Genomic DNA, 16,545 nt, shown 5'->3' with positions numbered 1-16,545 from the left:
TAACGTTCAACTTGCTTCTAAGAAACCGACCTACTCTGTTAGTGTCAACATCGACTGTTGGTTCGGAATGGATCATAACCCAGAACAACTGGTTGCACACATGGCAACAACATGCAGAGCGAACTTGAACCAGAGAATATTACTTCACCAGTGCATATATCAGTAGCAACGCTCAAATCCATCCTCCGAAAAATAAAACCGAATGGAGTAGTTCGAAGCACAACTACATAAGGTGGCAACTCCTAATACAATGACCCGGGTTTTCTTAACGTTGAATAGACAAAACTTCCATCGTTGCTATAAGCCCTTAAAAATACCTTGATTTGATTAGTCATAGCAACTCAATAATGCCAGTGATAACAAATTCAACTCTCACAACTCAGCTTAACATTTTATTCCTTTTAAAATCAACTCTTCATCGATAATTCAAGCTGGGGCAGTAATGTTTGGCTGCATCAGTATGTAGACATGAAATTGTAAATTCTAGACCTGTCTCGGCTCCTACTCCTGGCTTTGTTTTCAAAATGTTCTTGGAGAAATCAAACAACAGTGAAGGTGAGAGTGCTGCAATCCATTATCAAACAACATTACTCCGCACTATCTTTTCGGACAGGGTACTCTTCACTAGTTGGCAAGCAAGAAATGAGCATATATATCCATTCAAAAATCCGACTTTCAAGTGGAAACCTAGAGATACAGGAAAATAAAACATCATTCACATGGCGTTTCTAGTTCCTTTCCGGACAACAAAAACCTCGTCATTCTTGTACATCTATCCAATTCATGACAATAAAACGACATGATATTGTGTCGCAGGAACTTCTAATAAATTTGGAACGATACGACAAAATTATATAGCAGGAACGTCTACAAAAAATTGCACTCATAGAATTGGCAAACCTTCTCAATCAGTGTATCCTGAGTGCAACTCACATTTACCAAACCAGAACTCCAAGCCATTCCAGATTTCTGGAGTTATCTGGACTCGCAGAAATTTAAAAAAAAAAAACCATCTTACCTGGTTCCGTAATCGATCTCCAGAACCGGAACCACTAGTTATATCATTGTAATCTACATCTCTCGAAACATAGATGGTTGCTTACAAGAAAGTAAGCAACTGAGATAAAAAGCCTGTGATGGTTTAAAAAAGAGAAAAATTGTATGGAACTTCGAAAAGACCAATCCAACAATCATATAGCTGATATCACAAAAGGAATAACATGACATAAAAAAATACTACTCCAACGTTAATCAGCTCTAGATTACCTCTAAGTATGACATACATAACCCCACAAGTAAACATCAAGCCTACTTGTGCTAAACATAAATCTGTCCCCGAAGGACTTTTTGGAATTTTTGAGTTTTTTCTTGTTTTGTCCTTATTCCAAAAAATTACGCTTTTTGGGCTTCATCTCGGATATTTCAAAAAATATTTGGGTAAAGTCATTAATTTTTAGTTTTCCGATTTGTCTTGACGAGATGAAACAATAATCCACAAAAATTAGGCGCAAAACTAACAAGCGCGAAAAAAATTGAATAAGGAGAAAACAAGAAAAAAGCCCAAAAATCTGAGCGGAACTTAGCCTTAAGAAAGGCCTAATAAACTCGAGAACCACTTCCCTTCATATGTCAAAATAGTAGACAAACATAGCGTTTTCAGCTGAACAGCGAGCACTACTTTAGTCGGCGTACGTAAAGTCATCAGTAATAGGGAAAAAAAAAAGTTTCAAGAGCAGCCCTATTCAACTGCCCACAGATCTGTGTGTCAAAAAATGGCTAGCTCAATTCATCTTAATGCGCCCATACACGCACAATGCGCTTTCCACTTCGTGCATTCAAAGATTGTCACTTCATTATGTGGCTCAACTTTGTTTAGATAAGGAGACAGACAGTATTCGACCTTAACAATCCTATCATCTCTCAGAGGCACAAATAGAGGAGGAACGGCAAAGATCTATAACTCAAAATCATATATTGCGTCTGTGAATAAAGAAGCAAAATGGCTCTTTTAAAAATGGCTATGAGTCTTCATACATCTCATATAGTCTTTCCGTGAAATTATTGCCAAATTATGAATATCTACAGCTCTACAGAAACAATGATCCCACTCCCTTCATTTACACTTAAGCGATATGCTTTGGGATTGTACTAGTTGCAAAGTAATGTGTCTCGTGTTGCATTACCAGTTGTTGGATTCACCCTGGAGAAAAAATAATCACTCCAGTATGAATGAAATACATGAGAAGATTGAATTTTAAATCATATTTGTCGTTAAAAGCACAAAAAAGTGAAAGATGAAACATATTACCCATCCGCAATTGTGCAAAGGTATTCTCGTTGATCATCTCTCAGAGGCACATCTGTGAAGTCTGATAAAACATATGACAAATGTCAAAAATCAACAAGACTAGCTAAAAACCAACATTAAAAAATTAGTCTCAGATCCATTATGTGAATTTCATAAGCCCATAAGTCCACCTATTAATTTTGTAAGGTCTCAAGTCCATTTTAAGGTACCATAGAGTAGGGTAGGATACCCTAGGGTTTAGGCACTTTCATATTATAGGGTAGGATAGATTACCCTAACGTAGGGTACCCTATCATAGGATACCCTAGAATTTAGGCACTTTCATAAAGTTTTAGGGTGCACTTTCTTATTATGAGGTTTTAGTGGTTTAAGCACTTTTATAGGGTTTAGGATTTTAGGCACTTTCATAGGGTACCCTAGGGTTTAGGTTGTTTGGTCTTGTGGCTTTACAAAACTATTAGGTAGACTTGTGGGCTTATGAAATGTCTATAGTGGACCTATCACTAAATCTCCCTAAAAATATTTAACAAGATATCTCACATATTTTAGTGAAGTCACAAATTAAGGCTAATGAACTTACATGGGTGAATGTTTATCTACCACAGAAATAAAAATCACTCCACTCAAAGTTGAGATCATGCCATGCTCAAAACCATTCTTTACACCGGTCACAGACTCATAAAAAATCAAATTGAAGATGTGATTCATCACCAACAATACGAGAGAGAGAGAGAGAGAGAGAGAGAGAGAGAGAGAGAGAGAGAGAGAGAGAGAGAGACGCTCAGAATCTGTTTATCTTCGTATTCATTCCAATGCTTCTATATATTTTCCCACATTCAATAACGCAAGTATGCACATCAAAGTTGTTTCTACATACCTGCACCAGTTATTTTTGAACCCTTGAAAGATGTGTTTCCAGTTAGCGTTGCTCCTTCCAAGTTAGCATTACTCAGGTTTGCCTACATCAGAACACAACCGCAAAACATTGGCAAAGGGATCTCGCATTAAATCAGATATTCTGAACAGAAGTGAGTTCAATCTACAGACCCAGTTAGGGTAAAAGAATCCAAGCATGGGCCGTGCAGTGTACACATACGTCGGGAGAAATGTTATGGCCATGTCATAAGCCCAAGGAACAAAGCCATGATTCCTAAAGTGGCTCACCTGGGTGTTTATCACCACATGGGCATCAAATTCACAACAACTTGGACAGGAAGCCTCTAACCAAACTCAACCCAACTAGAATCAACTTCCACACAAACGAGGTAAGTTTTTTACTACAAACGCCAGCCTAATACTGAATGGTATCTAACACCCTTCGTAATAGGAGCCCAGCAATTGACCTACGTGAATTATCTTACAAGTGTATATAGTATCTTCATTTCACATTTATGAGCTGCAGGAATCCCCAGCTCCAGACCAGGTAGATACGAAATCGCTTTTGCTTCACGCCTTCACCCAACATGGCCTAACCTAGTCCACTTACGAATTATACACTCAGAGGCAAGTAGGCAACAGATTTGCATCATAGCAACACACAAAAGGCATGCATCATTTCAGGGTTATTCTGCTTGACCTTAGTAAAACTCGTGCAAACCAAACCAAACCAAACCAAACCGAGCCTTATGTCCCAATCACTTGGGGTCGGCTACATGAATCTTTTTCCTCCATTGAGCAGTAAAACTCGTGCAAGAGATATGTAAATCAACTGTTATCCTGAATTGCACATAGTGTTTTCCTACATTTTCAGGGTGCTAATTGTTCATGAAGTCAAGTATAATAGCTTTTGTACCTTCCCCAGCGGCTCAGTCATTATGATCAGTGGTGTACGACAATGCTATCTATTATTTAAGAGCAGTGTTCATCACTTATTCTGCAAGTAAAACTACATTTTTCAGTACAGTCCTTAGGTCCCTAAGCATACTGCCTAAGAATGTTGATAATAGTTGATTACTTTTGATTCCTAGATATCAGATAACATGGAAATTTAAAAACTTATTTTTCCTAAAACAAATACTGACGAAGAAACTATGGAAATTTGTCCATGAATTGAAAGGACTGTAGAACTTTAGCCAAAATTCACCTTTGTCACACTAGCCAAGGAAAAGTCCGCACCTCTGAGATCAGCTTCAGAAAGATCAGCCCCTGAATCACAAGGGAACCAATAAAAATTAGGGAAAAACTCATCATATGAAAATCCAATTGTCGCACATAATACTCCAACAACAATGAACTACATTGACGAGGGCCTAAAATTCTCAAAGCAGCCATGCCCATAGACCTCTCTGGGTGCTTAATATCACATATGTTAGCACAAAGATGCCATGTTTAAGCAAGTATAGATTGACAACAAGGAGGTTGTAGGCCGAAAAAATGCCCAGGGGTAATCATGATGGCATTCAAAAGTAACGGTCTGCATTTTGCTTAAGTTACATAAGAAGTATCAGAAGAGATGGGTAAATGCAATGTTCTCCTCTACGAACAAATAGACAATCTGAATACTATCACGCATGATACCTATCTAGTACCTACAACCCCGTCCATCCTTTTCAGTATTAAAGACCAAACAATACACACTGAGAATCTGGTGGGGTATATAGCTAATGCTAGCCAGGTTTGCATCTTTGTAGTACAAAGAACTCTGGTGCAGGTCAATAATATATCCCCCAACCAGGGGTCATAAACTCACAAAAATACTCCCTTTTCCTCATTTATTCTCCTTTGTACCAGATGGGAACATACCCAATTTAAGTAGACTCAGAAAAGATACCAAGGCAATTCTTAATTCCTGCACAAAAACTACATTTAATTTTGCAATTCCATGATTCTACCCTACATAGGATCCCAGTTTTTGCTTAAACAATAAAACTCAAGACATTTAGTAATACAACAGCATCTATAACATTTTAAAGTCCCTGCTTTACTGCATCTTGATTGAAAGTAATGTCTCCATCCAAAATCAGACGCATAACATACAAATAGATATTAAGAAAAATTATATACGAATCAATGAATAAAAAGTGACAACAACTGTCCATGAGATCACAGGTTCCATTCCCACGGAGGCCAAACATTCCAAACCTTGGGGCCACTGGAGGTTATGCCAGATTGCCAAGTCGTTACCTTCAGGGCTCCGGAATTAGTCAAGGTGCGCGCAAGCTAGTCCGGACATCCGGTTATCAAAAAACAAAAAGGGCATCCAAGTTGGAATATAACATCATATGGCACGGTATTTGTGTCACAGAAACAAGGTAAAGTGCATACCCAGTAGAATTATGCACAATGAATCTACAACAAGAGACTTGGAAAACAAGAGGCATGTTTCAATGAGAACAGGGGTCCTATACTCTACTGGATTCTGGAAGTTCAATTATTAGAATAAAAGCTCCAGTCTCAGCCTTTAATTGCAACAAAACTGAAGATCTGAGTGCATAGCTCTTAGAAAGTGCCAGTTAGATAGATAAACATCACAACATAAATTACGAGACCTGTTAAATCAGCATCGAAGAAGCTAGCTCCTAGTAACTTGGCACCTTTGAAATTGGCTTGTCTCAATATTGACTGCAACGAATTAGAGAAAACTCTATAAGCAACAATAATAACAAATAAAACATTTAAATTGCCAACATACTCAGAAACATGCACTAATTGATGGCAATGAAAAAGGTGGGATTAAGAATCGGAATAGAAAGCACATGTGGGTAAATATGAAATTGATAGTATAAAGAATGTGATAAAGAGAGAAGAATCATTCTAACTGAGGAGGAAAATAATCCCAAGCCCAGATTAAAAATACTACCACAAGTGATATTACATAATTCCTGAGAACAAATAATCTCACCCTAGTACAGTCTCATCTTTATATCCCACGTAATAAGCGTAGTCTAATTAAGGAGAACATGTGGAGCCGCGTGTTTTCCCAAGCTTCCAAGCCCCTAGTCTCACATCCTGGCATCAAGGCTCTGGCTATGATGCTCCCGAGTGGTTTGGGAGCATGATGCTCCCAAATCGTTTTCCCCTTATTCTATGGTAAGTGTTATCAGCAACGTGGTAAGTGTAGTCAACAAGTATAGTAAGTGTTTTTTAGAAAGCGTAGCCATATAACATAGCAAGGGTTGTCTTGAAGAATGGTATATAAAACCTGTTTCTGGGGTAACTAATACGGGTTTTTTAGGGTCAAAACTTTTTAAAACCATCTCGTTTTTAGAAAATTCACCCTACTTTTTGTGAGTAGTTTCGATCTAAGGGTTGTAATTTACCTACTTTTCAATCTAAGGGTCAATATTTAATGGAAGCATCATACACCCATACATGGTAGAAGTTTTGTGGCATCAAACATGCCCAGTAGAATTCAGTTATCTAACTATTCACGTGTAATAATTGTAGTCTAATTACGGAGTTGCAGTCAAGTGATAGGCGCTTGCACCAGTAGTTGAGGGTTCAAACTCCACCAGCCCCAAACCCTTCCCGCTAGATTAGAAGTACAACTAGGATTCTCCCTGTTAAAAAATAAAAAACTATGCACGTGTACAGAACGGATTAAATATTTATATGTGAATTGGTACCGTTTTGAAGTCTTGCTTGATCAAGCTCTTGCCGCTAAAATCTTTTCCAGTGAGATCCTGGCCCCTCGTTACTTCAGCACCGTAGGGACCTCCGCCCTTACCACACATTAATCAAAACCCATCCGAAAAGTTCAGAACACGTTACAGAATTAAACAATTATGCACTCTAATTGGGGGGGGGGGGGGGGGGGGGGGGGGGGGGGGGGGGGAGGGGGCGCGCGGGGGAATGAGGAGGGGAGATTGTTGGGATTATTACCTTGAATGCGAGCGCGGGATGGACGAAGAAGAGGGAAGAAGAGAGAAGAGCGACAAAGCCCACCTTTGCGACGGATTGGGCGATAGGAGAGAAGAGGTTTGGAGAAGGTTTGTGGAGAGAGAGAGAAGAGGAGGGATGAGGCTTGTGGAGGAGAGAGAGGGGTGGATTTGGAGGGAGTTTTGAACAGAGGGAGATGTTGAGAAGGGCCATTTGCGCCTGAGACGGACGAGTCTCTGTCAGTGAGAGTTCAACTTCAACCAGCAATGGATAGGATAAATGAAGTAATAATCCGTTCATATCCAGCTCAGTTCGTTGTATACGTACACACACACGTCCACGAATTCGGGATGCCATCTTTTTATACTTGGGCTTAAGAGGTGGCAATTTGGATCCAAGAATATGGTTTCATCCAAATTTATCCATTTATAATTAACAAAAATCCGCCCATAATTTATAATAAATTTATATGGATTAAACTTATATAAATCCACATTTATATGAGTTTCAGTAAATTAAAAATGAGTTCTGTATGTCGGTTAGAATTAAAAGACACTCACCTTGCTCTTTACCTTAATTACTCCACTTCTGTTTGCTGTTTCTGAGTGAGGGACGAGATACAAATTCCCGGAAAACAAAAATAAAATGGGACGAGATATCAAGAGTTTGCATCACCAGACTCATCGATCAATCAGATGTTTGGTTGCTAATTTCTACTACATTCTAAATTCATGATTATAATCAAATCAATGCTCCTTGTTTTTTTCCGAATTTTTTTAGATAGCCTCAAGATGTTTGGACAAATAAGTCAAAGTGGCTTATTTTTTGTTTTTATTCAAATTTTTTTCGTATCACTTGGCTTATTCTCATTTTTTTTGGAGCTTATTGCATCCTCATAAAGAGAGGAATCTAAAAAATATAAAATTTTGATCGAAATCCAATATTTTTTGAATAAAGACGAAAAAATGGCTTATTGGCTTATTTTTGTCTTTATGTGGCTTTATTTGGCTCATTTTTTGCGGGAAAACCAGTGGCTTTTTTAAAAGAACAACCCATCAATAATCTTTAGCTTAATCATTGATTCATCTTGATCAGAGCAATAAAAATAAATAAATAACTGCTACTAGAGATGTTTAAAATTATCTTTTTAATCGGAAAATCACAACAAAGAATTGCTACTGGAGATGTTTGTAAAAAAAATAGAGGTGGCTTCCGCGGACTCAATGAAGACCAAAACAGTACAATTGGTGCAATCATCGCCTTCCAGACGATTCTTTGACGCGTCCTTTGACTCTTTGTCGAAGTTACGTTATTGTTTGGAAATGAAAAAAAAGTAAAAACTTGATGCTTTAAGTTTTTTTAGCCTCTAATTACTCAATATTTCTTTCGTTCCCGAAAAGTACGAGACAAAAATAAAAGTAAAAATTACTTTTTCGATTCTCTCGTCGAGACGAACTAATAGGGATAAAAAAGTTTATCGCAAAACAAACAAATACAAAAAAATTTGAATAGAGACAGAAAAAAAAGTCTCTTGACTTTTTAATCCAAACCTAAGTGGTGGCTTCGGTGAACGCAATGAAGACCGAAACTGTACAATCGGTGCAATCATTGCCTTCTAGACAATTCTCTAATGCGACTTCTGACTCCTCGTCTAAATTACGTTACTATTTGGAAATGGAAAGAAAAGGTAAAAACCTGAATTTTTTTAAAGTTTTTTTAGCCTCTAATTGCTTCGACCCGACCCGTTTCAACCCATTTACTTTTTGACCCATATTTGATCCACGATCCGTTTCAACCCGCCTAAACCCATCCAGACCCGCCCGTTTGCCACCTCTACTTGGGCTCATAGGATTAGGATGGACTGGGCCACCGATTTGTCTTTCGAAAGGGTAATTCTACTTGCACACCTCCAAATAGAGAGAGTTACACTACGCATTTTTTTTGACAATCGAAATCATTCATTTTGCTGGTCTTCTCGGACATTGTAAGAAATCTTGAAAAAAATTATGTTTTCCTTGACAAAAATGCATCATTTAAATCCTTCTTGTTATTGAATTGGTTTGAATCAAATTTTTGTCAACATTCAATCTATATGATTTCTTTGCAAGAAATTGTGGACGTCTAGAGCTACAAAATGAATTACTCCGTACTAGGATTATCGAAATATATTATGGGATCTCACATTATTGGGCCGTTTGTTTACGTAGCAAAGCTCCTCTTGAAATGGTGCTAAGGGGGTGTTCGGATAAATAAGCCAAAATGGCTTATTTTTTGTCCTTATTCAAAAATTTTTCGTATCACTTGGCTTATTATCATTTTTTTTGGAGATTATTGCATCCTCATGACAAGAAGAATCTAAAAAGTAAAAAATTTTGACCGAAATCCAATTTTTTTTGAATAAAGACGAAAGTAAATCAATAAGCCAATTTTTTCGTCTTTATTCAGAAAAAAATAGATTTCGGTCAAAATTTTTTACTTTTTAGATTCCTCTTGTCATGAGGATGCAATAATCCCCAAAAAAATGACAATAAGCCAAGTGATACGAAAAAAATTTGAATAAGGACAAAAAATAAGCCACTGTGGCTTATTTATCCGAACGGGCCCTAAATATAGTGGACTTTCCCTTGTTTGTTGGGCTTATTGTTTTTGGACTTGAGAAACTGGACAAAAAAGTTGATGCTCTTTGGGGGTATAATTTTTTGTGCCGACCGATCTACTATGCTCGGGGCTAATATTTTTAAGGATACTATCAGTTCTATTTAACTTTTAGCATTTTTTTGGAGGTTTGTTTTTAGTTCATCTTTTTATTTTGAGATATCTCAAAATGCATGTCCATTTTCTTTGTTTTTTTTCCGAAATACCCTTCATAAATGGATATGAACACTTTGAAAGGTACTTGGGATAGAGGGTCAATTTTGGTAAGAAGTATATATATTTTGATTTGACTTAGAGTATATCTATCACTTGCATGTTTCCTTAACAAATTTGGAATAAAAAATAGACTAAAATTATGAGAATGGGACGGTGGAAGTAAGTAAGAAATAATATGAATCCAAATGAAGTACTTCAATAATTATTGGATGACAAATAATTTAAGAGGAAATGAGATGTCATTCGGAATTTTAAGATTCCAACTTTTGAGTAGACTTCGATTGGGAAAGTGATTACTGATCTCTTACTCCAAGAGTGATGAATCGGTTTTGGACGCCTTCGACCACTAGATTTGAAAGCAAGAACTTGACACATGTATGGTGCCGACCAACACATTTTTTACGCCTAAATTAAACGATTTGTGGTAGCAAGAAGTAGAAAGTATTCAAGTCATAGGAGAACCAAGAGTTACGTACCTGCCCCAATGATATGAGGATGTTCATATAGGCATCAGAGAGGTCGGATCCTGTTAAGATTAGGGCCATTAGCACTTAATAGTTAGTTATCTCAATAGGGATGCTCAACAGCGCAAAAGAGTCCTTGCATGCCTGCAAGCCTTTTAGGATAGTAAGTCCATTACCCACGGTAACTTCCCGTATTCGGCCATATGTGGTCTCATGAGTAGGTGCACACTTGAGCAGAGCAGGATTAAGGCCAGTCATCGGTCTCGGCCCTCAACCTATCAAGGAGTAGATTTTTGAATACGAGAGGAATCTGATCCTTTCACAATCCTAGTAATTTAAGATTACAAGGTAATCCAATTACGGGAAAACCAAAAGGAATGCCCAAAAATTTTCCTCCCATAGGTCCAATACCAACATTATATTAATTCTCTCCGCTCTTCCTATCTTTTTTCCTGCAACTTCCGTGTGAGATGAAATTATGTCTGGTAGTGGAGCCTTCTATGATTAAATGGAACTTCGAACCAGGAACGAACATGAGGCCACTGGAGGCGCCATGTACAGCCAAGGGTGTTCAGTTGAATACTGTGAGACCCCAAGTCCGGGTATGAGTCCCACATCGGTAGTGTATGGAAAGTTAATTCTGTATATTATGAAACGCGATGAGCTACTGTATAACTTGAAGTTAATCTTTTGAGCCATGCAGTTAGGTGAATGGTTAGCTGGCGTGGTCGTAACAAGTGGTATTAGAGTTTGCATTTGCATCAACAACCGGAAGTGTGAGATGGGCCCCGTGAGGAGATATGCTTCGGTGGGCCCGACAAGTGAGGTGCTTGTTGTGCTTGGGCGGGTCTCGCATAGGATGAGCCCGAGGTGCTTGTCGTGCTTAAGTGGGGACTTGTCTCACAACGCTTGGTGGGTGGAAGAGATGAATCTTGGAGCGCAACGGGGACGTTGCGGTCCAAGTGTGGGAGATTTTGAGACCCCGAGTCTGGGCATGAGTCCCACATCTGTAGTGTACAGAAAGTTGATTATGTATATTATGAAACGCGACGAGCTACTGCATAATTTGATATTAATTTTTTGAGTCACGTGGTTAGATAAATGGTTAGCAGATCAGCTGGTGTGGATTGTGACAAATACTAGCTTTCTAAGTTTGCATGTTACTATTACCCATTGTACTACTATTATTACACAAATGATCGCAAGATATCACTCAATATTGAATACTCTTTTGTCAATTGGAGGTGTCTTTGAAGCCGATACGAATTTAAGAATCAAGAGGAGTAGAATCGGCAAAGACGCGTTCGAATTTGATCCGAGACTTAATTTTAGACTCGTTTAATTAGTAATAAGTCAATTTGAATCTAACAATATTCAATTCAATTAGGCTTGCGAAATTGGAGTACTTATAGAGTATCTTTATTTTATGTAGAAACTTGAAATAATGTGGTGTTCCAACTGCGCAGTAAAAGAAAGTTTTGAAAAAGGAATGTTTTTTAAATTCAAAAATTATGTGTTCACGCAAATAATTTCCTTACCAATATGGATCTTGTTTGATAGATTTCATTGAGATCTTTTAAACAGTGCAAAAAAAAATTAAAAATATTTTTTTTTATTTTCATTATATTTGAACTTGAAAAATCTTCTTTTTTCAAAAATTTCTTTTACTGCACAGTTGGAACACCACCTAAGTATGAAATTATATAACTTGTATATGCATAACTTACATAGGTACATAATGAAAATTTTATAATTCGCACATTTATTTATGTATTGATTTGCAAGTCTAGACTTGCATAAGAGTATAAATACCTAAAATATTTTGCTCGTTGAGATTTGTGAATAACTCAAATTTGACCCAAATTTAGGTAAGCTAGGATCACCAAATTTTTATTGAGCTCAAACTTGAGCTCAAGATCGCTAAAAAATTAATAAACAAATTTGAACATTCTAAAACTCTACACAATTAGGCTAATTTGGTTAATAGTCAATTTTGCATAAAACATATGAAAAAATGACGGTTCAGTACATTGTTTTTGATAATTAATATTTGCCCAATAAAATATTTATTAATACTGAAAAGATTCTTAACGAATATTAATTAACAAAATACTCCACTATTTGCCGTCAGGTTATATTGGGCCTCCGTGAGGCCTTTCGAGGTTCATCATCACAATATACACGCGTCATTTGCAGTGTTCGCTGAGCACAATTAAAATTAGAGGAACTTTTTGGTATAACGGGTATATAACCCATTTGGTATCCCTTCTTCACAAAAACTTGACACGTGGCAAACAAAGTCTAAAACAAAATTTGAGGGCTTCAATTGTAATTCCCGTACAAACTACTCCTCTTCCCGTACAAAGGCTCGGTTATCTTTAACTTAATTTTTTTTTATTTTGTATGTTTTGTTTGTCTTTTTGAATTATTGTTAGATTCACGTGTTATTTTTGAAATTAATCATCCGTCCAAACGAGATGGGTTTAAGAAGTACAAAGTTATGACAAAAAAAAATCAATAAAGATAAAAAAAGGTATCAACAACTATTTTTTAGAGCTTAAGTGTCGTTTTATTTGAAATTTTTCATTGATCCATATTTTTATAGATTGGGTATTTTCTCATTTTTATATCTTTCAATCTATATATAGGGTATTTTTAGCATTATAAATTGAAAGATATAAAAATTTCTTAAAATGTTCGGAATAGTAATATGGACACTCAATATGGAACGGAGGGAGTATTTGTTCGAAACTTATTTTGGTATTTTTTACATTTCGCAACTTTTCGTTTAGCTTTTTGTCGTAATTTTTAGGGTTAATCATTCATCTTGATGAAACGAATCGGTAAAGTATAAAAATATGAACAGATGAAAAATTTCAAATAAAACGACACTTAAGCTCTAAAAGACAGTTGTTTGATACTCCCTCCGTCCCTGTCCAATATTCTATTTTGGGCTGTCCCTTAATAAGTGTCCATTTTGTAAAGTTAGTAGGTAAAAGTTAGTGTATTGTCTATTTTGTCCTTAAAAGTAGATTCCATTTTAAAAAGTTAATGAGTAAAAGTGTAATGATTATGGGTAAGTAGGAAAAGTGGAGGAAAAAGTTGATGTGAAAGGTATAATGATGATGTTTTTTTAATAAGTTGGAGTTACGAAGCAAGACACTTAAAAAGAGACGAAGGGATTACTTTTTTTCATCTTTGTTGATTTTTTTGTTGGTCATAATTTTATATTTCTTAGACTCCTCTTGTCTAGACGGATGATTAATTTTAAAAATATCACGTGAATCTAACAAAAATTTAAAAAAGACAAACAAAGCATACAAAATAAAAAAAACAATTAAGTTAAAGATAACCAAGCCTTTGTACGGGAAGAAGAGTCGTTTGTACGGGAATTACAATTGAAGCCCTCAAATTTTGTTTTAAATTTTGTTTGCCACGTGTCAAGTTTTTTGAGAAGAAAGGATACCAAGTGCTTATATACCCGTTGTACCAAAAAGTTTCTCTTAAAATTACTGCCCCTCCTCCTCAAAATACTACTACTAGCTAGGCCACCAGTAAATACTCCTACTTTTCCGTCTGGGTGTGAAAGGAAGGAAAGGGAAGTAGTAGTGATTCTTGCGGACATTGGCATTCGATACCTTGTCGGGACTTGCAAACAACTGTGACGTGCTCCCACTACTCCCACCCTCATGCGCACGTTACCCCACGCACTCCCCTTCTTTCCCCATCTCTCTCTCTCTCTCCTATCTAAATTTCTAGAGAGAGAAATACCAATCTCTTGGGCAAGGGCTACTCCTGACCGTGTTCAGCCAATTCCCTCTCTACCCCTTACACCCGCTACCAAACCGTATAGGCCCACCACCCACACCTAAACACGTAACACAGTGCGAGGGTCAATATTGTACTACTACTACTACTTTAAAATGTGGGCCTCTTTTCAAAAACCTTCGTTTTAATGTGGTTAGGAATCACGCTGGATTGAAACTCCGACCTCGAAACAACGTCAAACCGGTTACCGGGGGTACATGAAAAACCAGCAACTGTAAGAAAACCACTACTCCCTAAATAAAGCATAGATATCCACACTGGAGATCTTAATCGTACGCCTGCCTAAAAGATACTTACCCAGTCTTCAATTAACGTACACCCACTTTCAGAAACTAGGAAAGTTTCTTTTCCTCCAGTCCAGTATTCACTCTACTCCAGTCCAGAACTGAACCCTAGCCGTACTCCACCTACTCCTACTATCAACTTCAATCTGGTTTACGGTACATAACCTTTCTTCTCCTCTCAGAACTCATATCGGCCGTATGTTTATCTATTGCCTCTACATGATCACGTGGTTTGGTACATGGCATCACTTTTTGTGTTTACAAGGGGGACTGGAGGAGGAGTAAAAGCTGATTTCTGGGTTGTTTGGTGCATAGATCTGTACTTGCTTTTGGATTTCAGTGCTGGGTTTTTGTTTTGAACTCAGACCTAGGATTTACTACTTTAAGAGGGTAGCAGTGACAAGGGTTTCGTTGGAAACCAAGGAAAACCCACAAGAGCTTATGTTTGCTAGCTGGGTTTATTAGTGCTGGTTTAGGAAATGAGATAAGGTTTTGGATTCTCTCTGTTGGATTTGGGGACCTCTCTCTCTCTCTCTCTCTCTTCATTAGATCTCACCATCCCTGACTACGTACTCAGCTACCAACAAAGTAAAGTACAAAAAAGGGAGCAGATAGAGGCAGCTACGTACCTAGGTCTATCTTTCAACTTTGGAGCGGTGTAATCTTGAAATAGATTTTCCTCCAATGTGAAGGGAGAGAGAGAGAGAGAGAGAGAGAGAGAGAGAGCAAAACTACACATGGCGAACCGGTGGTGGGCCGGAAATGTGTCGATGAGAAACGCGACGGAAGATGACAATGGTACTGGGGGATCAAACAGTAGTGGAAGCAACCAAACACACGGAGGAGGAGATGAAGAAAGCCAAGAAAATACTAATCAACAACCAGCAGAAGGCAAAACCCCCGGAGACTCGAAACCGGGGAGCTCCGGCCGCCGGCCCAGAGGCCGACCGGCCGGTTCGAAAAACAAGCCGAAGCCTCCGGTCGTCATCACGAAGGAAAGCCCCAACGCCCTCCGTAGCCACATACTGGAAATCACCAGCGGCAGTGACGTCTCCGAGAGCATCGCCGCCTTCGCCCAGCGGCGCCACCGCGGTGTCTCGGTGCTCAGCGGCAGCGGCGTCGTCACCAACGTGAACCTCCGCCAGCCGGCCGCCCCGGGTGGAGTGATCACGCTCCACGGGAGGTTCGAGATACTGTCCTTGTCGGGGGCTTTTTTACCTGGACCGTCCCCGCCCGGGGCGACCGGGCTGACGGTGTACTTGGCGGGCGGGCAGGGGCAGGTTGTGGGAGGGAATGTGGTGGGGCCGTTGGTGGCGTCAGGGCCGGTGATGGTTGTTGCGGCGACGTTTTCGAATGCTACTTACGAGCGACTGCCTCTGGAGGAAGAGGCCGCGGGGGGAGGAGAAGGAATGGAATTGCAGCCGCCGTTGATGGGTAGTGGGAGTGGTTCGGGTTCTCAAACGCACACCTTGGTTAATCCTTCAGGGACTATGCCGATGTATAATCTGCCTCCTAATTTGATGCCCAGTAGTGGTGGTCAGATGACTTATGGCGGCCATGATGTGTTTTGGGCTCCTCCTCCACACCCCCCTCCCTCTTATTGATTCTAGAGGTAGAGAGAGGGGGGGAGGAGAGAGAGGAGACCTGTTTGTTTATTTGTTGAGTATGTCCGTGGTTCTTGTAATCATGGAAAGCATGGTAGAACATTTTGTGGAGTTTTATGGGTACTCCTATTGGGCATCACAGTTTCTCATGATCTCTTAGGTGGTTTTTTTTTAAAATTATTTTGTCTTGGTTTTTTGGACTTTGGTGGATTGTTCATAGTGCTGTCTTCACTTCTTTTACTTTGTTGTAGAATTTTTCTTTTGCAATGGTGCAGGCGATGCATGACAATGTAGTGAAGAATTAACTGGATGCGGAAGCCATTCGGTCAGTTAAGAAAAGATCTTCCATGGTAAAGCTCTTCAACTTA

At 38.6% G+C, this 16,545-nt stretch overlaps 2 protein-coding genes across 5 annotated transcripts; one reads left to right on the top strand and one right to left on the bottom strand.

Moving 5' to 3' along the window:
- Positions 1 to 370: 370 nt before the first annotated feature.
- Positions 371 to 7,495, bottom strand: LOC131320438 (thylakoid lumenal 15 kDa protein 1, chloroplastic). 4 transcript variants are annotated; one of them, XM_058351148.1, is made up of 7 exons: positions 7,130 to 7,495; positions 6,874 to 6,969; positions 5,797 to 5,869; positions 4,392 to 4,453; positions 3,186 to 3,267; positions 2,309 to 2,369; positions 371 to 564 (listed from the first exon to the last, which is right to left on the bottom strand). In XM_058351148.1, the coding sequence occupies exons 1-7, from the start codon at positions 7,481 to 7,483 to the stop codon at positions 540 to 542; spliced, it is 753 nt and encodes a 250-aa protein (XP_058207131.1). In that variant the 5' UTR covers positions 7,484 to 7,495; the 3' UTR covers positions 371 to 539. The 4 variants fall into 4 exon arrangements, with proteins under 4 accessions (XP_058207131.1, XP_058207132.1, XP_058207129.1 ...); XM_058351149.1 differs by having other exon boundaries at positions 3,192 to 3,267; XM_058351146.1 differs by lacking the exon at positions 371 to 564 and adding an exon at positions 1,936 to 2,200.
- Positions 7,496 to 14,406: 6,911 nt separating this feature from the next.
- LOC131320433 (AT-hook motif nuclear-localized protein 15-like) lies at positions 14,407 to 16,545 on the top strand. The gene has a single exon (XM_058351142.1). The coding sequence runs from the start codon at positions 15,311 to 15,313 to the stop codon at positions 16,175 to 16,177; it is 867 nt and encodes a 288-aa protein (XP_058207125.1). The 5' UTR covers positions 14,407 to 15,310; the 3' UTR covers positions 16,178 to 16,545.

This window comes from Rhododendron vialii, chromosome 3a (assembly GCF_030253575.1).
Source record: "Rhododendron vialii isolate Sample 1 chromosome 3a, ASM3025357v1".
Taxonomy (NCBI): domain Eukaryota; kingdom Viridiplantae; phylum Streptophyta; class Magnoliopsida; order Ericales; family Ericaceae; genus Rhododendron; species Rhododendron vialii.
This window is presented reverse-complemented; position numbering and strand designations above follow the sequence as displayed.